The sequence below is a fragment of the Engraulis encrasicolus genome, chromosome 4, assembly GCF_034702125.1.
Source record: "Engraulis encrasicolus isolate BLACKSEA-1 chromosome 4, IST_EnEncr_1.0, whole genome shotgun sequence".
Lineage (NCBI taxonomy): Eukaryota > Metazoa > Chordata > Actinopteri > Clupeiformes > Engraulidae > Engraulis > Engraulis encrasicolus.
In genome coordinates, this window is record NC_085860.1 from 47,689,304 (window position 1) to 47,714,522 (window position 25,219).

The 25,219-nt window shown below is 42.9% G+C and overlaps 1 protein-coding gene across 5 annotated transcripts in view; it reads right to left on the reverse strand.

The window, feature by feature from the left end:
* Window positions 1-1,963: 1,963 nt before the first annotated feature.
* gramd4b (GRAM domain containing 4b) overlaps window positions 1,964-25,219 on the reverse strand; it is a 69,993-nt gene continuing 46,737 nt past the window's right edge. For 2 of the 5 annotated variants that reach the window (XM_063197560.1, XM_063197565.1), the window contains exons 5-20: window positions 22,285-22,343; window positions 19,381-19,519; window positions 14,684-14,709; window positions 14,261-14,352; window positions 12,932-13,023; window positions 12,392-12,440; window positions 12,166-12,237; window positions 10,764-10,807; window positions 10,359-10,468; window positions 9,624-9,778; window positions 8,892-8,909; window positions 5,181-5,328; window positions 4,438-4,531; window positions 3,897-3,987; window positions 3,714-3,782; window positions 1,964-3,332 (exon numbers count right to left, since the gene is read on the reverse strand). In XM_063197560.1, coding sequence (XP_063053630.1) covers window positions 3,219-3,332; window positions 3,714-3,782; window positions 3,897-3,987; window positions 4,438-4,531; window positions 5,181-5,328; window positions 8,892-8,909; window positions 9,624-9,778; window positions 10,359-10,468; window positions 10,764-10,807; window positions 12,166-12,237; window positions 12,392-12,440; window positions 12,932-13,023; window positions 14,261-14,352; window positions 14,684-14,709; window positions 19,381-19,519; window positions 22,285-22,343 — 1,372 coding nt within the window. In that variant the 3' untranslated portion in view covers window positions 1,964-3,218. The remainder of the gene's footprint in view (window positions 3,333-3,713; window positions 3,783-3,896; window positions 3,988-4,437; window positions 4,532-5,180; window positions 5,329-8,891; window positions 8,910-9,623; window positions 9,779-10,358; window positions 10,469-10,763; window positions 10,808-12,165; window positions 12,238-12,391; window positions 12,441-12,931; window positions 13,024-14,260; window positions 14,353-14,683; window positions 14,710-19,380; window positions 19,520-22,284; window positions 22,344-25,219) is intronic. The other 3 variants (XM_063197562.1, XM_063197564.1, XM_063197563.1) reach the window with 3 other exon arrangements.

Below are 25,219 nucleotides of genomic sequence, written 5' to 3' on the forward strand. Positions count from 1 at the left end.
TCTTCAATGAGACCTGTGGCCCAGTTTTACAACTCTGGGAAGGAGTCAATATTCTTTTACAAAGATGGAGCCGGACTTTCACAGCCCAGAACTGATCTGGAAATCCAGCCTGACTCAACAACACGCATGTAAACAACAAAAATAAACAAGCCAAAAAAAAAAAAAAGAGACAATAAACCCAAAACAAAAACAGGAGGGATTCATGGCAGTGAAACTAAGGACATGACGTTTTGGCAAACAAATAAATACCACATGTGACAGTGACTTATTTAACGGTGACGTATGTGACACTCTCCAGTAAATGGTCCTTCACCCCTGATCACAAAAGGCAGAAAGGACTAATGATGGGAGGAGTAACAAAAAAGGAAACAAGAAAAAAAGCACACAAAGCAACAGAATGCACCTCAAACAGATTCTGGTTAGATGATTATGCTTTCATCACATAACTCCATTTCGTACTTTCAAGTAATAGTAATTATGCTACGCCCCCTTATTAACACGTACAAGGCAATTGCAGTAAATAAGTGATACAAGGCAGTGAGACAAGGTCGCTCCACTTTGCTGTCTTGCTGATTAGCAAGGCAAACAGGAAGTACCCTTTCCAACAGTGAACATGAAATACAATACCACCACCATAACACCATCCGCATACTATGACTATTAAAAAAACAGTTTTAAGCTCTATACCTTGGTTGTTCTCGTTAACGGTTCTACAAACGCACCTCTATAGTAAAGTATAAGATCAGGGAATAGGCCTAAAGCATGGCAGCTCTTATCAATAAGCAGAATTGAAGCAAGTGTGTGCTGTATCATCTGTCGTGTTTGGACATTGAGAGCGGTGGGACTGGGAGTGATGCTTTCTGACTGAACTGTTAAGGTCATTTGGGCATCAGTAATTTCAGACATGGTCAATAAAGGGATAGTCAGACAACAAAAGAATGGAGTTAGGAAAGCTGAGGCTTCCAGTGTCCTTTTTCTGCCAGTCAGAAAACCTTGAACCCGTTTTTTTTGTACCAATTTGCTATCATTGGTCAAAGGTGATTGGTAAACAATATGGTTTGGCATTGTATGTGTACAAGATAATAATAATATAATAATAAAAACAAAAAAAGCAAAAGGCAAACAAACAACAAAAAAAGGCCAGCTTTTTCACCCAGTGTGGAAGAATTCCCCTTTTCGAATATTAATGTCTTTTCTATTGGAGAATACCAAAGAGAGAACACTTAGACTGACAGTCCATTAGATAGGACGATATATAATACCAAGAATGCTGAAAAGCCGTATTTCAGAATTACACTGTGTTCATATGCAGTTCAGTATCCCTTCCCTTCATATAATCAGGATATGAAAGTATCCCAAATTTGCGTTTGAGCATATAAACACATTTTCCTCGACTTCAGCATCCAAAATAAGCTCTTATTCAGGACTTTGAGAAATCGGGATATTGATGCATGGAAACGCTTTATTCTGTATACCAAGACTTCCCATGGAATGTCGTTCCTGGGATTCAGACTACACGCATTTGAAGAGAATTCTACAATGGCCAAGAATGTAGACTGGGATACAGCACTCAGTATCCATTAGTGTTGCACCGATACCATTTTTTAGCCCCGATACCGATACCCGACTGTGCAGTATCGGCCGATACCGATACCATACCGATACTACTCTGTTTGAAATTTATATACAGTATATATATGAAAAGTTATATAGGCTACTACTTGGATGTAACATCATTGCTATTATGGCTTTGTCAGGCTGCTGCCTACTCCAGTAGAACTTTTTATACTTTTTAAATACCTATGATATAAAATAACTAAGTTCAAGCCTGTGTTTAAGAGTCATACGAGCACCTGTAAATGGTATCAGTGCCCTATTTGTTGGTATCGGCCGATACCGATACAACCATTTTAGTGCAGTATCGGGGCCCCGGCCGATACTGGTATCGGTATCGGTGCAACACTCAGTATCCATATAAACACCCTATCCCAAAGTTGATCATAATCGGGATAAGACTCATATTCGGGATACTGAACTCGTATAAACGCACTCAGTGTTAAGCTGATATCCCCTGGAACCTATTGGGGCATAAGCAAGTCAGGTTATGCAAAATGCCAGATAATATTCCAAGACACCTTGTGCTTTTCTGTAAAATAAATGACTGTGTCTTGTGTAATGCCTGGAATTCAGATTTGGCAGTTTTGAAACAGTGCGGTTCAATAACAGATCACTGTCAGTGTGCTATGCTCTACAGGTGCAGTGGATGACATTCGTCTGTTCAGAGAACAGGGATAATTGTATCAATGGCGTGCAGAGACCAGAAATGAAGAACGGTGTCTGACCTAGGATCAGCATGTAGTCACTACATGTCACTTTTCTCCTGGAGATGTTTTGAGGTTTTAAATCTAAAACACGTGTGCCGTTTTACATTCAGTTCTTCGGCTCAAGACAGAGCTATATGCTGTGCGTAATAAGGAGAGAGATATTTATACCTCGCCTACTCATGTCTTGTGAAACACAAACCACAAAGAAAGTGCCGTGTGTGTGTGTGTAGGCTATGTATGTGCATTATCCAGGCCAAGGCTAGCGGTGGTTTCTACCATCCACTCATAAGATTAGGACAGGGCACAGGGGCAAGAGATTGCAGCAGACAGTACAACCTACATGAGATAACATCAGTGCAGCGAGATAGACAGAGACAGACATGTAGAGGCAACAGACAGCGTAAGAGGAACCAGCCCCCTTATTCTGTTATGGCATTGCATTGTTAAGACACAGACTAACTGCCTGATTTTTAAAAATCACGTAGACACCCTGCATCCCGGCCTCTCCTTCTACCAAAATAAAAGCCCAGTACACTTAGATGAAATACGAAAGTTTTGTCTTTTTTTCTTTTAAAAAAGGACCCATTCTCCACGCAGCAATGGAGGAGACTTAAGAAATCCAGGCGGTCTTCCCAGTGTGTGCTCTATCCAGTGGAGGAGAGAGAGACGCATACATTCACCCTCTCACAGACACACGCACGCACACACGCGCGCATACACACACACTTGCAGATGAAGGCCAGGCCCACGCCTTGCTTGCTGCCCTCAGGTTGGGGGAAAAAGGGTACTCTGTTGTGGACTGCAGATCTGGGTGGATCCATAAGTGTAGGAGCAGGAGTGTTTAGGAGAGAGGCCACAGCAGGGTGTGAGTCGGGCCTTAGGCAGGAGTGGCCTCTATGGGTAGGGCTCAGGGATGGTGGCACCTGGGGTGGTGACAATCTTCATGTACTGGGTGAAGATAGCCTCAAAGGCCTCGTCCCGATGGATCATGGCACCAAATACCAGAGGCTGGCAAGGAGAGGGAGAGAGAGAGAGAGAGAGAGAGAGAGAGAGAGAGAGAGAGAGAGAGAGAGAGAGAGAGAGAGACAGAGAGGGGGAGAGAGAGAGAGAGAGAGAGAGAGAGAGAGAGAGAGAGAGAGACAGAGACAGAGACAGACAGAGACAGAGACAGAGACAGAGAGAGACCTCTTACCCACATAGCAGAAACCACACGGAGAACGATTTTTACAGAAGTCCATAAAAAAGATGGCTGAACACAAATTATTTAAATAGAAAGTTATGTGTGGGGGTGATGGGCACCATTGGGGTTCTCATCTTCTTGATTTTACACTGTGGATCAAAGCTTGTCATCAGGTCGACATGTTATTTTTCGTGCTGTGGCATTCTTACCTTCTGCGTGTAAGGAGTGGCGATGGAGATTCCCATCCCAGATCCCGGCAACACTGATAGCACTTTGTACTGTAAAACACACACATGCCACAGAACAATCACATCAGTCAACGACTGTAAATTCAACCATGAGCATTTACACATAAGTATGTACGTATTTATCCAATGTGATTACAGGCACACCTTTTGGATATCTGTGATGTCGAGCAGCTTGAAGACTTTATTCTTCTTGGACGAGCTGGATCTGGAGCTGGAGCTCTCGAAGCAGAGGTAACTGTGGGTGCAGAAAACACATGCTACTCTGGCACTGTGCAACAGATTTTGTGCTGCATGTTACGGCATCTGAGTAACACGGGCCTTGTTTCAAATGTTGACTGGTACGTACAGTATGCACACAGTATGCAATACATATTAGCAGTTGCGGTTCTATGAGTTGCGTCCTGGGTGACACCCACTCTGAGGTCCTGCAACTTTCATGGTGGCCCCGTAACGGCAAAAAATGCTTACAATAACTGACAAAAAACATTAATAGGAATGTTATATTAATGTAGTAGTGTAGAAATAATACTTAAGCGACTTTATAACGATTTTAACATGTTTGAAGCTATTTTCGTGATGTAATTTGGGGCGGGGTTTGTGATGGAGCCGTCCCCTTTGAAGTGCCGCTCCGGGCAAGTGCCTGGTCGGCCCGCCCCTGCATGTTAGAGGTCAAAACGAAACTTACTTTTCAGTGACGTACAGAACTCCATTGCGGATGTAGTCAGTCGGCATCTTCCGATCTCTGTTGATCAAACAGCACCGCCACCCGTTCTCACAGACTGAGGAAAAAACACAACGGCAGAGTAAGTAAGCAGTGAGAATCCAACAGAGGTGCCAATCCCAGATTCATAAAGGGAACACTGTGGTAAAACATTTGATCCGACAATCAATTGCAACAAGCACTCAAGAGCAGTACAAGATGAGCAGTGTCAGCAGTAACAAGGAAAATATGCCGGGTTATTTACATTCTGGACTCGGGATTGCAACCTTTGAGAAATATTTGGTCTTGTAAGGAGATAAGTGACATGAAACATTATACAAGAGAGATATGTCGCAGGATTCTTCTTCACATCTCATTTTCTACCTGCCTTGTTTTCTTTCTTTAAAGATTTTGTTTTGGTTTTTGGACAGTTGAGAAAGACAGGAAATGAGTGGGGAGAGAGAGGGTGGAGGGACCGGCATAGGACCCCATGTGGGAACCGAACTTGGGTCGCCGGTGTAATGGCATGGCGTCTTGGCCCACTGAGCCGCCACGCCCCCACCTGCCTTGTTTTGACGAGGACTTTTTTCTTTGGGGGCTTTTTTATAGCACAAAACTTTTCATTGCTCGTTAATGAAATTGAATAAATAAATGGATTAAATAAAAGCTTGTAATTCTTGATCTTTTCACATCTGATTGGGAGACCTCGGGTGTTTTGCCCTCTTCACCTGCTAGGGGGCGCTCTGTTTCGGCCAGGTTGAAGACCTCGTGGAAGGGGCCCCTCTTGGTGCTGTAGATGCGGCCTCCGTCCTCCTCCCTGCTGAGGCTGTAGGCCGCGTTAGCTGCCATGGCTCCTCTGGCCACCATAGGCTGCACCTGAAGGATACCACACAGGACGTAACAGGGCTTTAAACTGACCCAAGGCTGTGTCCAAAAAGCAGGAAAGGACTTCTTCAAAAAGCAGGAAAGGACTTCTTTAAAAAAAGAGCACACTGTGTTTTAGAGAGCTCTGTAGTGACAGTGGTTGTATACATGCATTTCCAGGTTGGAAAATCAGGAATTTCGGATAATCCAGGAAATACTGTATAACATGTATGAGGGCCTGGTAGTCTGATGATAGAATGTCTTAAGGGGAGGGATGGGTTATCGTCATGCTCAGGTCTAGGTGTCAGATTAGCAGTGATGCCCTTTAGAAAAGCAGCCATCTCATAGAATAATAATAAACAACTTGGATCCTAGGCCTGCACATGCAGATAGCCCCTGCTGGCCAAAGCCAAGCCTAGGGTGCATCAAACGCCCCACCGTTTGAAAATCCTGCTCTGCTTTTGCGAAATTGTTCCATTGTATTAACATAACACCCTTGTAAAATCTTAGCAAATTTGGTTAATGTTAAAGGGTGGCACAATATGCTTGACATTTTGAATGGCAGTGGATTGGCAATTGTAGCAAATTCCTTGAAAAAAGTGTTTTCACGCTATTTTGGTCAAAACTTGTAAAGAGAATCATTTGGAAGAATGCTCCAGTTCCCTTTCCACTTTCCCAAATTTGAAATTCCCGTACCTGTTTTTAGAGCCTTCCTTCAGCAAGGTTTTAGCCCCCATTTGCTGACCTTTTAGCCATGTTCGAACACCCATGTGTCCATTATTTACCTATTATTTTGGGTTTTGATGTCCTGGGGAAGTGGAAAAGCAACTGGAGCATTCTTCCAAATGACCGTCTAAACTGTGTTTGATCAAAACAGTCTCGAACTACACAGATTAAGCTAACAATTCCCATTCACTACCATTACAAATTTAAAGCCTATTGTGCCACGCTTTACCATCAATCAAATTTGCTAGAAATTTACAAGGGAGTTATGATAGTGCAAAGGAACAATACTGCAAGAGCAGAGTGGGATATTGCAAAGTTTTCATTTTCAAGGGGCGTTTGATGCACCCTAGCCAAGCCCCCTGTGCAGTAGACAGCAGTGAAACGGCCAGAGCGGAGGTGTAGTCAATCTGTAAGTGTGGTCCTGTTTAACCCATTGACGCCGGTTGTTGCGTTACGCAACATTGGCCCTGACGCCGGTTGTTGCAAAACGCAACATTATTGATTTGTCAATATTTTCAAGACGCATGAGAGATGCAATGCACAATGTTTTGTTCAAATACACAAGAGGTGGGTGTTCTCGATTTTTTTAAAGATCATGTAGCAAAAAAAAAGTTTGATTCGTCGACAAAAATGTCAAACGCAATCAACCACGCTTGCTTCTGCAGACGTGGGTAGCCATTTCACACAGGTAAAAAAAAAAAAAAGAAGAAGGCTGTGGTTCGCAAGACACGCTGTTACAGCGAACGTGATGTTCAGTTGAAAGGTAATGAAGAAATTTTAATCGAGGAAAGGAAATATGATTGAAGACCCTTTAGATAGAGAGCAGGAGTGTGATTTGCCGCGGCCGCATGAAGAGGTGGGCGAGTGGCTTCCAAATAGACAGTCAGCTAGATTTCGCTTGCCCGACGTTACCAAAACTTCACTCCGACACTCGGGGCAATTGGCGAAGGTGCCAATATCTGAGGAAGCACGTCCTTCAGATATATTTCAGAATATTTTCACTGAGGAACTTTAGGATTATGGTGATAACCTATTGGTGAGGCAGACAACGGTAGACATGCGAATTGTAGACGCGCGGCCACACATCCAGCTCAAAGTGGAGCCCCGTCTCAAAATAGGATATGAAATTGCTCATCGGTCTCTCTGCATAACGTTTGGAGGAATAAAACGGCCATACTCGCCGGTGGGAGAGCAAGTGGCTGTATCAGACAAATGTCCCCCGATTTATGGCAGAAATGACTGCCTAATAACTATAGGCCTAATAATAATGATTATTATAATTTAGCCTATTCGGCTATTGTAACAGTAGCAATAGTAGCCTAATCGCTTATAATAAATAGCATCAAGCATTATCCTGAAAGCACATGAAACGTTTTTCAATCATTTGACTATGAGATATGATTTTTTTTTAAGGAATATGTGTTAGTGTTAATGCTGAATGAACATAATCCCGTGAAAGCAGAGGATTTTACCTTTTAAATGCAATTTGTCCCATGTCCATAAGTGTTCCAGAGGCTGAGATATTGAATTTTTCATAGGAGTTTTCAACCAAATTTTCTTATCTCAAAAAACCCTCAGGCATTGGGGACCTTTTCTAAAAACTGGCTCAGGCGCCAATGGGTTAAGGTCTGATGGAGCAGGATTAAGCTGCCGGCCCTCCTCACTCTCTCACTCTTCTGGCCTTGCAGTGGCCACTGGATGACAGCTAGGCTGGAGTGGGAGTGAACTGTGGGACCACTGCAAACGCACAGAATCCCCCCCACACATCTTTTCCACTTAACAGCCATTTTGTAGTGTTTGGTGGGTTCATGCAAAGCAATACACTATACTTTTGGAAAAGATTTTCATTCTTCCCGGAAGTCATGAACTAGCAAGCATGATGTATCTTCCCAGTTTAATGACTATTTCACAACAGTGTTTTGCATCAGATGCCTCATATTTCCTAATTGGTGGCCTGTTAAAACAATCTAAAAGACAAAATCTAAAGACAATTACAACAAAAACAATGAATGTTCCATATTCTGATATTCCCTAATTTATGTGCAAAGTAGAAATAAAGGCACTGACTGAAGTGGAATTTGCAAAGGCCAAGCCCATTTTACCGATTTTACAAACTGCCTATATGGTTGGCAAATAAAATACAAATAAAAATACAATACAAACTATTACAATATGAAATTGGACTCAAGATCATCTGCTACACAGTAGCATGTATTAATGTAGAGTATGAAGCAGTGCCAACGTTATTCCACAAATTTGGCTTGAAACTAAAATATGGGATACGTTAAACTAAATTATTACAAAGGTATTGTGAAATAATCACTACTTGGCTTTTGCAAAATCCAGAAAAGAATGTCTTCAAAGATGCACTAGATCCTTTATCCAGCAGCACAAAATCTATGCTATGCCCACCCTCAGCCATCTACTGTACTTCAAAAAAGCCACACACACACACACACACACACACACACAAGTCCAAAGCAGGAGTAAACACAACATACACATACGTCCAAAAAACCCACACCTTTTTTTCCACACCTTACACACACACATACACACACATACACACACACACCTTCTAACCCAAACCTCAATACAAAGCAGTAAAGTGCTCATAAGCAACACCGCATAAGGTTCGGAGGGGGAGCTGGAATAAAAAAAATCACAGTCTAATTTTGTCTAACATTCTTTCTCTCTCTCTCTCTCTCTCTCTAACACTCATGCACGCACGCACGCGTGCACACACAGACACCTTCCTACCCCTCACACACACCCCCACACAAGCCAGCCAGAGGTGGTAAAAGGCAGCCAGCTGCTATCAAACGTGAAGATCACACCAGGAGCCCTACCTGCTGAAACCCAGAGAGCTGAGGGGGAAGAAACATAGCAGAACAAGTCATGTGACAAATGTATTACAAAAATACCCCATACACCCTTGAAAAGCTCAAAGAAATCTCAACTACCCACATACACTTCTGAAAAGCACCGAGAGATCTTAACTCAAATAGGAACTGAACAAAGTAAGTTGTTGGTAGAATAAGCCCTGATGAAGACCTGTTAACAGGGCAGAACCTGTTGGCTTTTTAAACATGTTCTAGCCACATTTAATAAGGGCTTTTTAATCTAACTCCTTTTTCAACTTTTTTTGAGAGCTGGGAATAACTGAGGAAGGTTGACCAGCTACTGCTGAATAATTCATTAATTCTCAAATTTGAATGAAAAAGGTAAATGTGCAATTGGTTTGGGGACAATCAACAGACATCCAGGTGGAAAACAGACAGAAGATCCTGAAGAGCTCGACAAATACAGTACCGTTTTGTACAATAAGTCAAGTTTTTTGAAAAAAAAAAAAATCTTACAAAAATATTGTATGGAACAGTGGACAATAAACCTGGACTGAGTAATTTTCCTTTGATCACTTTTGTAGCATTTCCTTTTGTTGCGTTTCCTGATTTTTTTCCCTTTTCTATTCTGTAATTAATAGTTTATGTTGATTGTCTTTTATACACGTATTAAAAAAGTTCAATAAAGATAGATTGACAAAAAGATCTTGAAGAGCTGTGCCTCTTGCCACCACGTACCCTCCTGGAGAGGTTGAGATTGCTGCGGTCCTTCAGCTGAGGGTCGGTGGGCAGGTGGGTCCAGACGATGTGCGGGGTGTCGTACTTGTCCCGCAGCTTTGGACAGCTCTTGAAGATGAAGTCGATGATGAAGAACTTGATGCCGGCATAAAGACCTGATGTAGCCCAGGAAAAGGGGAGAGAGAGAGAGAGAGAGAGAGAGAGAGAGAGAGAGAGAGAGAGAGAGAGAGAGAGAGAGAGAGAGAGAGAGAGAGAGAGAGAGAGAGAGAGAGAGAGAGAGATCACTTAGAGCTACTAAGACAAGACAGTGGCTGACTCTCCACTCTGCTAGAACAGACATAATCAAGTTATGATAATGCTGCTCTAATGCACTCTACAGCAGTCTGCCAGGTTAAAATGACCATGTATGTTCAGCCCCTACGGGAAAAGGGTTCTTTATCTAGAAAATGGATCTAGATGTTGAGCTGCATGTTTAGGGCATATTGCCACCCCCACCCCTGTCAGCAACAGACAAGACAAGTTCAGGCAACTGCAGCAAGGCAGTGAGAGACTCTTAGTACAGCGTGCCCTTGTGGCTGCCTTTGGGGCAGGAGAGAGAGGGAGAGAGAGAGAGAGGGCGGGAGAGAGAGGGAGAGAGAGAGAGAGAGAGAGAGAGAGAGAGAGAGACAGAGAGACAGAGAAAGAGAGAGACTGCTTCAAACAGAGCCGTTTGGTCATGAGAGCATAGATGCTCACCGATGATGAAGCCGACGAGCTTGTAGGGCAGCAGGCAGGAGGTTATGAAGGCCACCCACAGCCCCACGTACAGCTTCTGAGTAATCTCTGGCTGCACCCACATGAAGAGACTGGGGAAACACGCACACACATACGTACACAACACAAACACACCATCAGCAGGTGCCTCGCCCCAAAGAAAACAATGGAGAAGTGGAGTGGATTTGCAATGAAGAACTTTTGTCTCTTCAACAGTTTGTCCACATAGCCAACTAAAACTATACGGTATATTTATGGCTTTGAGCAGAATAATTTTAACGCGTCACCAAGACTCACAACCTGCAAGTACACCAGCACACCAACTCATACAAAAATTGACTCGTAAATAATAATTAATAGAATTTTTTTTTTAAATTATAAACTCACTTCTTAATCTTCTCCAAGACATCAGACATTTTCCCAAAAAGGTTCTGTAAAGAAATGCATCAACTGTAAGACCAAAGAATGTATATTGGAAAAGAACTATTACTGGTTGGAAAATGCATTGGCCACAGCGTAGTACAGGGGCGGAGCCAGAGGACACGGTGCGCATGGGCAGTGGTTGCGATGCCATGATGAATAAAAAATGTGACACTGGAAAATTTGCAGTTCAAATACCAGACCTCCATAGAACTAGTGATTTTGCAATGTGGGTGTGAGCGGCTGTCCGTTGTCAATGTTCAGTTTGTGGCCAAATAAACTACAGCCGCCAATCAGCGTTAATTGTGGGGGATAATTAATGACACCTGTTCCACACTCCGGTAGTGCCATTGCACTTTAGTTTGCCGCCAGTACTGACAGTAGAAGAATAAAGTGACTCAGCTCCATGCACTCTTCTGACGTTAGTAAGCCATCTTCTCTCTCGTATCTTTGGTAAGAATGGTGATCTGAGTAGGCCTCAATTTAAAAAAAGGCTTCAGTCATGTGAAGCAGCCTGGCTAATCAACTGTCGAACCAATGGTCATAAGACCCATGGTGTCTGGCCAATACTTTAGGAGCCGTTTCCACGTAGCATGATATTTTAAAATGTGGATTTTTTTTTCTCCTGGTTACATTGGTTTTGGCCTTCCATTTCCACGTCAGCAAATTTTTAAAACCCGCATATCAAAAATCCTGGTTTAAAAATATCCCAGTTAGGGGGCTAAAATGCACCTGTTACAATGGAGGTTTTTTTTTCTCCTGTTTAGGTGGAAACGCCATGTGGTAAAAATAAATACTCCATTGTAACAAGTGCATTTCAGACCCCTAAATAGGATATTTTTAAAGGGACACAGTGCAAGATTTGTAGTTGTTTATTTCCAGAATTAATGCTACCCATTCACTAATGTTACCTTTTTCATGAATACTTACCACCACCATCAAATTCTAAGTATTCATTATGACTGGAAAAATTGCACTTTTCATACATGAAAAGGGGGATCTTCTCCATGGTCCGCCATTTTGAATTTCCAGAAATAGCCATTTTTAGCTGCAAAAATGACTGTACTTGGGCCATACTAGAAAATATTAGTTTATTACTTAGTTAACTTAAATAGGCAGCCCAGTTTCAATGATCAGCATAGTATAGTTGCAGTAGCTTTTTTATATCTGGATTTTAAATATCTGCTACATGGAAACGGAAGGCCAAAACCAATGCAACCAGGAGAAAAAATATCCACATATAAAAATATCCTGCAACATGGAATATCCACATATAAAAATATCTTGCTACGTGGAAACAGCTCCTTAGTTTCAATCAAGCTGAACTCTACACAACTCTAGCATACTTATTCTATTATGGCAGTATTACCTGTGCTTTCTGGGCCACATCCAGAACAAGCTGAAACTTCTCTGAAATATTCAAGTCTTCCTTTGGTGGTTCCTTTAAGGGAGACAAATCAACTTAGAACCACTTGACATCCAAATGTTTTTTGTTTTTTTTTTATAAAACATGCATCACATGAAACTAGGTAGCAGGGCAACACTGGTGTCTTTGTTGGGCAAGGTCACTCCAAAGTATGGACTTCATGGCTTACCACAGGCTCTGAAACTTCAGGCACAATGCTCCACTGTATCCGCCAGCCCCTGGGAACCACAAAGGGAAACATTAGTGAAATCATACAAACTGGCACTAGCAAAGGTTGAAAAACTACAGGTACCAATGTTCAGAAATCTGTAAATAAAATTCCACATCTCATTTAGCCGTTGTATTATATACAATGTAACGACAGAACTGAAAACTTGGTGGCTCTAGCTGGATGCACACTATATTTTTTCAAATAAATATCAACCCATCTATAATTGACAGAAATCAATACCATTTTTATCAATCAAAAAGCATCCCGCAAACAGGCCAATGACGCTCAGTACGTCACGGTGGTGCAACCACAGCCAATGCCACTATTGTATGGATTTTACTTTTAGTGGATTATTTAAGAAACATTTTCATTGATTGTATATTAATTACCAATAACTAATTAATTTATGGGAATTAGCTGTGGTTGTACCACCTGACGTCTGCTAAAAAAAAAAACACAATTGACCCCAATATGCTGGGCAGCTTGCAATTACATTACCTGGAAATGAGGTAGTTCAGAGACAACCTCAGGATAGCTAAGAAGAGAAACATTGGGATGGCCCAGCCATGCCACGCAGCATACATGTAGATCTACAAAGAGACAGAGACAGAGAGATGATCACATGCCCCTACACTAAGAGGGTGACGTAAGCATCATGACCTATCATTGACATTTTAAGCTATTGACGTTTAATGTACTGACTATTCAGTGAATACACTCGTGGCATACAGTACTGAACTAGAATCTTTGCTTGGAATGCTTGTTTGGCGTCCCAAGCTGTTGTAAATCGACAAACAAACAACAATCACAATCAATAACCAAGTACACAGATTTAGATGATAGAACAGCTAATACATGAGGATACTGGGGACTCAGCTACAGAAGGGCCAATCGCGGGATCAGAAAGTTACAAAACCTGCGGCATGTTTTGCCTTTAAACATGCGACTTCACTGAGTGAGGCATGGGGTTCCCAAACAAGTTCTGCTGAGACCATCCCAATTGGACCCAAGATTTTTTTTTAATGACCCCCACCTCCCATATTCCAAACGCTTAAAGGGGCTCCAGGTAGAATTAAAAGTTAAATTAATTACGGTCCCGAGTCAGTCTATGCTTATACGAGTCATTAGTAAGTGAGCGACGGCTTATCTCAACTTCCACGGTCCGCTGTCAGAAAACCCCACAAGCAACTTTTGGCAGCGTCGGACCGAACGAGTGTCGTGAGAAACACTTTTCATTTGAAACATCTCTTTACATACCGTATTCAGATTTGTATCAACTGCTGGCATTACGTGATGAAAAACAGTCTCACCACGAGTTAATTTGAACAGCATTTTTTCATTACGGTGTAGATTTTGAGACAGGCATCCCCCGGACACCGCGCAAATGATGTCATCCTACCTAGTGCCTCTTTAACAGTAAATACAATTATTAACCATTCAATTCAATGTTACTAACCAATTTTCATGGTTAGGTTTTATGCAAAAAAAGTTAATTCTTTCCCTGAACCCCCCTACAGTAACTCTGTACCGTCCCAAGGGTCACGACCCCCAGTTTGGGAACGACTGGACTGAGTTTATTACAGTCAGCCGATTCAGATCCCGGTGTTTGAATCAACTTTTTGGCAGGCCTCTTCTTACTTTCTCAACTCAGGATAGGCACTTCAATCACACAGTGGAATGCACCAAACCCGGTTAAGAGACAGCAAGGTCGGGTAAACGCGTGGCACCCAGAATGGAGATACAAAGAGTGGACACTTGATCACGAAAAAGACGCACAGAGTGGGATCCACTTAGACTGGTTATGTGGAGGTGTGGTGGTGCACTCACAATAAAGGCGATCGCTGATGTGTAGACAGAGTACCAGCTGGATAAGGCAGAGAGGTTCCTCATGAAGTTAGTCACAGGCTTGGCACCTCGCTCTGACAAACACATTCATAATCATTTATTCACAAAAATGTACGTATACCACACAGACAGAGACAGAGACAGAGACACAGACACAGACAACAAGGGTAGAGGTTTTGTAGTAAAAGGTGAACATACTGTAGCTGCAGAAACAAACAAAAATGGGAACACTTACTGAGTAAAAATACAGTTACAGCATGGGCCAAGAGGACCGTTTTGAGTCCTTTCCTAGGCTCTTCTGATTAGCATAATATACAGTGTGAGGGGTGGGGTGAGACGGGGCAGTGGTGTGTTGCCATTGTGTGGCTATGAAGCATGACAAGGGGTGTCAGGGCTAATACTCACTGAGTCGCCGCATGTTCTCAGTCAGCCTGGAAGAGAGGGCACAAAAGACAGCCGGGTAAGTTGGAGCACTGAGGAGCCACGCAGTTACCAAACTCACCCCCACCACAAGTAGACGAGAGAGAGAAAGAGAGAGAAAGAGAGAGAGACCAGAGACCAGAGAGACCTTATTCACCTCTGCAATGCCATTCGGACACCCTGGCAACGACAGACGTAGCTCTCCTTGAAAAGAGCTATGACGCTCTTCCTCTCAGTATTCCCCCCTCTCTTTTTTCCCTCCGTCTCCGTCTCTCTCGCTCTATTCACTCAGCTCAGTAGCACGGTGAGTTCTGACTTATTCTGGCAGACATGACCCAGAGAAAGAAGCCTTAACCATTTTGGCACATTATGGGGAGGTGAATGATCCAACACCTCATCAAATCCAATATGCAGTTTTGTACACATTGAGGTGAACATGGCAAACCTGCTCAGCTAAAAGACTCTCACCCTTTGAGGAGTACCATCACAAATATGTGATTAGAATTTTGCCCAAATTTTGAGTTCTCATTATGATGTCATAATGTCTTTGCAAGATTTTTAACACAGACGTCTATGGGAGCTGTAGAGTGTTCCAGTAAAATTCTAGAAGAACCTCTAGAAATTCCTTACTCCTCAAAGGGTTAACATTGTGGACCATCACAGCTCAGCACCACTAGGGGGCAGTCTCCAACATTAAATAAAGCTCGGCGGTTTCAGGCATCAAGTTTACACCGACCAATTGAATTCCTGGATGGCTGGTTTACCCCAGGTAAAACCATTCCGTATTCCATGGCTCTGCATTAGGGTTGGTCGCTGGTTAAACTAGACTGCCTGTGCAGTCGCCTTCGACTGCTTAAGGTATATCCCCGAAACGCGACGCTTCCAGTCCCCAATCATTCCTACCACTCCCGTCCACCTTTTCATGAACGTTTATGATAAATACAGAATATAAAATAAATATATTTAATATCTATACATAGATCAATGACGTGCATAGGCTTAAAACCAAATGACTATTGTGAAAATGAAGGAAAAAATGGGGCAAATGGTAACACTGTTTTAATGGTTCACTATTACAGTGGATATACCACATTAGGTACAGTGTAATAACCAGTGTAACAATATTTAATACCACGTCATACCAGTGTGACACCATGTACCAATTTTGTACTTATATCATGTAGGCTATTTGTGTGTAAGTGGTATTACATGGTATTGCATATTTGTACACTGGTATTACACTAGTATTACATGGTATTACATATTGTTACACTGGTTATTACACTGTACCTGGTATTGCCTATTTTTACACTGGTATTACACTAGTATTACATGGTATTAAATATTGTTACACTGGTTATTACACTGTAGGCCTACCTGATATGGTAGATTCACTGAAATGGTGAACCATTAAATTAAGGAGTTACCGGGCAAATCAATCCACCCAGTCAGAAGTTATGGGCCAAATAAAAATTCCACCATTTTGAAAGTGTTGACCTCCAAACTCGAATCAGTTCATGAACCTACCCTGCAGCATTCACACACCAAATCTGGGACAAATCCATCCACCCGGTCAGAAGTAATGGGCCAAACAAAAATTCGGCCATCTTGAATTCGGCCATCTTGAAATTGTTGACCTCCAAACTCGAATCAGTTCATGAACCTACCCTTGAACATTCACACACCAAATCTGGGACAAATCCATCCACCCGGTCAGAAGTTATGGACCAAACAAAAATTCTGCCATCTTGAATTCGGCCATCTTGAAAGTGTTAACCTCCAAACTGTAATCAGTTCATGAACCCACCCAAGAGCATTCACACACCAAATCTGGGACAAATCCATCCACCCGGTCAGAAGTAATGGGCCAAACAAACATTCTGCCATCTTGAATTCGGCCATCTTGAAATTGTTGACCTCCAAACTCGAATCAGTTCATGAACCTACCCTAGAACATTCACACACCAAATCTGGGACAAATCCATCCACCCGGTCAGAAGTTATGGACCAAACAAAAATTCGGCCATCTTGAATTCGGCCATCTTGAAAGTGTTAACCTCCAAACTGTAATCTGTTCATGAACCCACCCTAGAGCAATCACACACCAAATCTGGGACAAATCCATCCACCCGGTCAGAAGTAATGGGCCAAACAAAAATTCGGCCATCTTGAATTCGGCCATCTTTAAATTGTTGACCTCCAAACCCTAACCAGTTCATGAACCTACCCTAGAACATTCACACACCAAATCTGGGACAAATCCATCCACCCGGTCAGAAGTTATGGACCAAACAAAAATTTGGCCATCTTGAATTCGGCCATCTTGAAAGTGTTAACCTCCAAACTCTAATCAGTTCATGAACCCACCCTAGAGCATTCACACACCAAATCTGGGACAAATCCATCCACCCGGTCAGAAGTAATGGGCCAAACAAAAATTCGGCCATCTTGAATTCGGCCATCTTGAAATTGTTGACCTCCAAATTCGAATCAGTTCATGAACCTGCCCTAGAGCATTCACACACCAAATCTGGGACAAATCCAAACATCCGTTCAAAAGTTATCGCGTTAACACGAAAGACCTTACGCGGCGGACGCGGCGGCGGCGGCGGTGCACGCAAAACCATTACATCCCCGACGCTCCGCGTTTCGGGGATATAAATACACACAGCTCCCTACATAAATGTATTTTTTTTTCCTTTTTTCTCCAACCCTAACCACCATACTGTCTGGGTCTTTAAGTGTACATGTAATATACTAAACATGTACCTTAATAAACCCTAACCCTAACATTCGAGTGTTGCTGTTGACCTGTCCGACGACAGACTCCTTCAGAGTAGCCTGTAAGGTCATGGTCAGGGCCGGATTAAGATAGCCTGGGGCCCCTTGGCTGCAGGTTGCTGTGGGCCCCACTGGAAGGCAAATTTCACGACAAATTCACAGTGTCATAATTATGAGGTAGGATAACACATCTACCAACTGTACTCAACATATCTACCAGCTGTACTCAACACCACAGATTCATTTTCCAGTATTGCATCTTGTCACAATTCTGCCATTTTTCACTTTTGACCAATTGGGGGGGCCCTGACAGGTGGGGGCCCCTAGGCTGCAGCTATATGTAGCCTGTACTTCAATCCGGCCCTTTTCATGGTGGTGCTGGTGCAGCAGTAGCCCTCGTCCTGCTGATGGCCGCTCCCATAGAGGAGTAATGGGCCTCCCCATGGGCCCCGGCTCCATTAAAACAGAGCCGTCTGATTTTACGACCCCAGTGGCGAGCCAGGCTGGGCTGCAGCCAGAGCTACTGGAGCTGATCATGTGGCTTCCCCACCTGGCCCACTGCCACTGCCACAGACACAGCCCCAGGACAGGATGGAATGGGGTGATAGGGAGCGATAGAGGGAGAGAGAACGAAAGATGGAACGAAAGATCAGAGGGCAAGTGGATGGGAGTGGCGTGAATGGGGTGAGGCAGAGGGATAGAGGGAGGTGGGTACCGTATGGAGGGAGAGAAGGAGGGATGGAACAAGGGATCACAGGGATGTGGTGGGAGAGGAGAGGACCCATGCCGTAAACAGGTCAGAGGACAAAGGGATAAAGGGATGGAGGGAGGGATGGGATGATCGGAGGACAAGCGAGAGGGAGGGAGGGAGGCAGAAACATGAGCCATCGTTTACTCCTGATGTGAAGGTGATCTCATCATGAGTCAGGGGTTAATGCTCATCGAACGCCGTGGCCCTGAGTGCGTTGCAATATGCGACCTTGCCTCCTCCACTTGCTTCTCGTCATGATGACATCACTGACAACAGCATTATATTTCAATATCTTGCAAAAGCTCAATTGTAGTTGTCTTTTTCTCATTTGCAATTGGGATGGTGAATGTAAAACAGTTGTTGTGGCTAGGCTGACAGCTGGGAAACTTTATCGTTTTCTCCACGGAGGAGGGGCCAGGAGGCGGGACGAGGAGACAAGCGCAAGTGGAGGAGGCAAGGTCGCATATTAAAACGCACTCCCTGTGACACCAGGCGGGTCCTTCATCATAACTGCAGGGAGGAGTAGGGGCCCATGCATAAGAGGGCAGCACCAAAACTACTGTAAGGACCTGTAGCAGCCTGGCCAGGAAAATCATGGTTTGTGAAAACCCTGCCATGCTGCAAGATCACGTGGACAGTTGAAGACACTAAAAAAACACAGAAAGAGGGTGTGCCAAGCTATAATGAGAGGTCAGATGTTTCTTTACAGTGCCGTTATACAATGATACAGTAATTGGATAGCTAATTAGATCGTGATGGGGAGAATGGTGTTGATGTTGATAATAGATATGATCCTCTGACCAGTGCACCACTTAATGATTCTGCACATCATTTCATTTAAACTTCTCCTTGGGGAACAAAAAAACGTAGGCTCCACATCGCCACAATGTCACCGGAAGTTGTGCATGTCATTAAAGTGACATATAGTAACTGAGTAGATGTGTACTTGAGATTTTGCACATGGGTCATGATTGAAAAAAAGATAAATCTCACATTGAGAAATGGGTCATGTGCCCATTGCTTGGTTGGGGGAAAAGGTCAAGCTTACATGGATATTGTCATCAAGGGACCATTGCATGTGGACATGTCATTGCGCAAGTTTGCTGAAGAGCATCTCAGTTTTGCCAAGTGAGAAGGGCCTGCATCTTACCGTTTAGCACTTAATGGTTCTTCCGTCTCCTCCGTGTTCTCCTCAGGCTGGAAGCGGAAGTCCTCGATGTACACTCCGAAACGGTCATAAAGCCACTTCAGCAGCCGAGAGTACCGCGTTTCCCTTTGCTTCTCGGCTGCAAGAGGGAGGAGAAGGGAAGGAGGGGTAGTAAAGAAGAGACACATCAGTGTATTGGTAAAGCTGATTGTGCTATTAGCATGGTCTTCAAGGACGGCCACGAATCCACAGCAGCAGCACCAAAAAGTCAGCCAAATGAAGCTGAACTGAAGATTACTACCGACACAGAAACTAATCTAGACACACGGATACTGCAGATAACAGAAATGATTGAATTGATTGTTACAAAATTCCCGACAATTATGATATTGTCTCTAATGTGTAATTGTAAGGCTTTTTGTGTAGGTCCTTTTTAGGAAAATATTTTCAATTCATCAGGCTGATGAGTGATGACATAGCATTTTTTAAATCGCTCATCATTTTCACTATCCCTGGCTGGTCCCATTTCCCTCTCTCCCCACAAAGGGAGCTTAGAGCAGGCCAAACCAATTATGCAGAGGACACAGTTGGACCTGCACTGCAATTACTGTCACTCTTATAACAAAACAAACAGAGAACAAAACAGCCCAAACCACCCAATCCATCACCACAGCACATCCAAACTCAGTGGAGAGCCAGGATGCTCAACAGGGCAGCAAAGTTGTACTGGTGATGTAAAGACTGAGTAGTGTTCCACTGACCAGTGTCTAGCTCTTCTATGAACTCTCCTTTTAAGCAGGTTCTGTAAGCTGGAAATTGTATGCAATAGAGTTTAATGAAAGGCATCTTTGTCATGTTTCATGATCGTTATCATTAGTATATCATCTCAAATGTTTTTTTTAACCCATTGATGCTGGATGTTGCGTTGCGCGACATTGAACACATTCTAACGCAAGATGAGGGACGGTCCTGGTGTTTAAATGCAAATTATTCCATTTTTTATTTAGGTTTTTATAACCATCAATGGTTAATATTTGTTCATATATAACAACTTAATTTTACCCCGAGGGACAAATGCTGTAAATGTGACTTGTCTTGAGGGGAATGGTGAAGTGTGGATCTGAGGCTTCATCCATGCTGGACACCGAAGGGTTAAAGGGGTGTGTGGAAACTGAAATCAGTGAAGCCAAGTGTAGCCAGCTCGGTGATTGGAGGACAGGAGAGGAGCGGACCTTTGTGTGTGTGAGTGTGTGTGTGTGTGTGTGTGTGTAAAAGAATCCAATCTAAGCACACAGTCTAAAGTGTCATGAAAAAAAAAAAATCCAATGCGAGCGTGAGATGCGATTAATCTTCGTCTCAGTGTCTTGTCCTCTGAGACACACACACGCACGTCTTTATAACACCTCTCCACTCAGTCTGATGAACCAGCAGCAAGAGGCTACAACGTGTCTAGTGTTTCCTTTTTGTTTCTTGAGACTATCTCCTCTGACAAATAGGACAGTGTGATAGCCAAAGAGAATGTTTAGTTAACCCATTTTAGCCTAAGGCACCTTCAAAAAACGCCTGCTGAATGCCTAAGCCCTTTTTTGGGAAAATGTGCCCTCTGCCTATTAAAACCTAAATATCTCAGCCTCTGATGCACATAAAAACATGAAACAAATTGCATTTAAAAGCTAGGACCCTCGTGTTGCATTAGAAAGTGTGCAATCAGCCCTAGCATACCCACAATTTTAATTGAACAAACTCAAATCTCAAGAGGTTTATTGCAGCGTATGTGTCGCTCCAGGCGCCAAAGGTCAGACAGCGTATACACAGCATCAGGCTAAAATGGGTTTGACTGCGCATTAGATCTCCCTTCTTCTTTGATAACCTGGAATCTTCACAACAAAAGCACCATGGAAAGTATTGAAACTAAACGGAAATTAAAATGAAATAAAATTAAAAACAGCTTTATTATTTATTTTTGGTCTTTGGTGATAGTTATCTACTACCTATAATACAATATATTTGTTCTTCTCTCTTCTCCTTCTCTACTCTTGAGCACATTGAATGACAGTTTTGTATAATAGATAATGTATAATAGATAATGTATAGTAGATAATGTATAATAATATAAATAATATTGATTGATTGATTAGCAGCTATGCAGCACTCCACAATACCTCATGTGCTCCCTCACAGCACAGTGTGATTGCTCAGATTACCACAGACCAAGACAAAACAAACAAGAGTTTTCTGTTGACGCGTCTCAGCATGAATATATTAATGAGAGAGAGTCTAAATATTTATGTGTGAAGTGAAAATGTGTTTTTGTGCGTGTGTGTGTAGAGTACTGGTGAGATGAGAAAAGAAGAAGAGGAGAGAAGGAGGAGGGAGTGAGAGGAAGTGAGAGTGAAAGGGAGAAAGGGGGGTGTAAGTGGGTAGGTGTGAATGTGTGCTTATGTGCATGTTTGTGTGTGTGTGTGTGTGTGTGCGTGCATGTGTGTGTGTGTGTGTGTGTGTGTGGGGGGGGGGGGGGGGGGGGGTGGGGAGATTGTGGCTGTGCCTGTGACAATAATCTGTAGCAATCTGTATGTGTGATGTGTGTGTGCATGCCCATGAGTGTATTCAGCGTGTGTGTGTGTGTGTGTGTGTGTGTGTGTGTGTGTGTGTGTGTGTGTGTGTGTGTGTGTGTGTGTGAGTGAAAGAGAATATGTGTGTGTGTGTGTGTGTGGGGGGGGGGGGTGGGGAGATTGTGGCTGTGACAGTAATCTGTAGCAATCTGTATGTGTGATGTGTGTGTGCATGCCCATGAGTGTATTCAGCGTGTGTGTGTGTGTGTGTGTGTGTGTGTGTGTGTGTGTGTGTGTGTGTGTGTGTGATACCAATGTGTAACAGCGTGCTGATGTGACTAGTGATAGGTCTCACCTGTTCCGTTCACTACTGGAGGCTGCGCTCGAGGCTGCTGTGGTGGCGAGTCTTCCACTCTGCAAACCAACCAAACAAGAACCATTCAACTAGAACCATGCCAACTCAATGTTGAATGCTAAATGTTAGCTGATGAAACAGAAGATGTATTTGTGCAGTTTTTGTATAACATATAGACCATAGGTCTTGCTATAATAAGTACTTCTTTACTGACAGGCATTTTCCTCACATCCATAAAAAGGCTGTTGTGAATGCCCTTCTGAAAAAGTCAAATTTAATAATAATAATAATAATAATAATAAAACAATAATAATAAAAATACTTCTTATTTGTAAGCTCCTTTCTAAACACCCAAGGTCACTGTACACCATTACAACATCAGTAAAAGCAGACACAATAGCACATAAAAATAAAACGGACACAGAAGCAAATAAAGAGGAGGGAATAAATAAATAAATATTGCAATGAAAGAGAGTAGGCTAACTAGAACAGATGGGGTTTCAGTCGGGATTCAAAGAGGGGAAGAGAGTTGATATTACGGATGTCAGGGGGAAGAGAGTTCCAGAGTTGGGGAGCAGAGCAACTGAAAGCTGAGACGAGAAGGGGACAGTGAAGAGGATAGAGGAGGAGGAGGATCTGAGAGAGCGGGAGCCGGGGTAGCAATGGGAAGAAGATCAGACAGGTAGGACGGTGCAAGGTTGTGGATAGGCTTGAAGATGTGAAGCAGGATTTTGAAGTTGAGCCAGTGAAGATGTAGCATAGGGGTGATGTGATTGGGGCTGGGGGTGAGTTGGACTTCTTGGAGTTTATGGAGGGAAGGGAGGGAATAAATACGGGAAACAACAAGACTACTGTATATACAAGGATAGAGGTGGAGTGGGAGGGAAGGGAGGGCCGAAGACAGTTGGGGTTGCGTAGGAGAAAAATAAAGATTGTGTTGTTACTGATGTGAGATAGAAAAGATAGTCGTTTTCGGACAGGTTTTTTTCCCTTTTCAACATCAACTTGCTGCTTTGACCTTTTCCAATAGGGATTTTGAGAGCACTAAACAGCCCTCATGAAGGTAGTAGGTGACATACGGTTTAACAATGACAACAAAACAACAGTACTGATGCTCTTGGATCTTAGTGCCACTTTTGCCACTGTTGACCATAGTATATTATTACAACACTGAACACTGGTAGCTCTTTCTGGCCCTGTGATGGCCCACTGTGATGCTGCTACTCCTGTTCTCCATTACAGGGACACTGTGCAGGAAATGGACAAAAAAGGTACTGCAACTATGCTGCTTATTGAAATTGGGCTGCCTATTGCCAAATTTGATCTTTACATGAAAGTTTACTAAGTATTAAACAAATATTTTCTAGTATGGTCCAAGTACAGTCATTTTTGCAGCTAAAAATGGCTATTTTTGGAAATTCAAAATGGCGGACCATGGAGATCCCCCTTTTCATGTAGGCCTATGCAATTTTTCCAGTCATAATGAAAACTTAGAATTTGATGCTGGTGGTAAGTATTCATGAAAAAGGTTAACATTAGTGAATGGGCAGCATGAATTCTGGAAATAAACAACTAAAAATCTCACACAGTGTCCCTTTAACAAATTGAAGATGGGCTGATGATCGTTTCTCCACAAACAGCATCAGAATTAATCCACAGATACGATTTGCCAGCCTCGTCGCTACATTGGCCCCAGCCAACCGGCCAAATGCTGGTAAAAATTAGCAAGTAACAATATCAGTCTCACTTGACACTTTAACAGGTTACCTAGTCATTGGTGTGACAAACCACAAAAGTGGCATCAATTATTTCTATTCAAAAGCAAGAATATTCTAAAGGGAAAAAAGTGACAACAAAAAAACGTGCAGAAATGAGCAGAAAGGCTAAATGGCTTGTGACTTGGGAAAATCACTAGCCACAGTGACTGGGCGGTGAGCAAAATAGTTAACATCAAGCCCTGGTTGCTACTCGTTTCCAGATCACTCGCTTGTTTGCCACTTGCTCATGTTCGTTAACGTTCCCACAGGCTTAAATGCAAGAAATTAACTGACATGATGAATATCAGGGTACCAAAACATGAAACCGAAAGACAAGGCAAACTTCATGTCAGATCTAGAAAAACTGATTCCCGCTTTCATCACCAGTAGGGTGGATTACTCTACTTCCTCTTTACTGGCCTATCCCAAAAAATATGAAACCTCTCCAAGTCATTCACAATGCAGTGGCAAGAATACCATCTGGAATAAAGAAAAGGGATCACATTGCACCAGTTTCAAGGTCCCTACACTGACAACCAGTGTCTTACAGAATAATTGGCTCGTCTTCAAATAACTTGATGGCCAATGACACACCTACCTCACAAACATTTTCCAAATGTACCACCCACCCAGACCGCTTAATTCTGCAGAATCACTCAAACTGATTCAACCTACCACTCACACCATACCACTCAACAGGGAGAGGCAGCCTTTAGCTTTTATGCAGTCAGACTCTGAAATCTCCTTCCCTTGCACACCCTATCTCACTCTATGGCTGAGGTGCCTTGAGCAAGGCACTTAACTCCAGACTGCTCCAGGGACTGTAACCAACACCCTGTAAAAAACCTAGTCGCTTTAGATAAAAAGCGTCAGCTAAGTGTAATGTAATGTAATGTAATCACTTCACGTTTTAGGAGAAAATAAAAATGTTCCCCATGAGGCTTGCACATTTGTGTCACGTATGAAGTGCTATGCACCAACCATCCTCCGTCAGTAAACTTTACTCTGCCACAAGAAGCTCTGCACACCCGAAAGCTTGTGAAGATTTTGCACCAAATAAGAAAAACACTCATTGCACAAACGTGTGATTTCCACAGAACATTTCATAGTCAAGGTGTGTGGGAAGTGGGCTTGTTTTAGAGACGTAAGACTTTCATTATTGGAAAGTCCATGTTGTG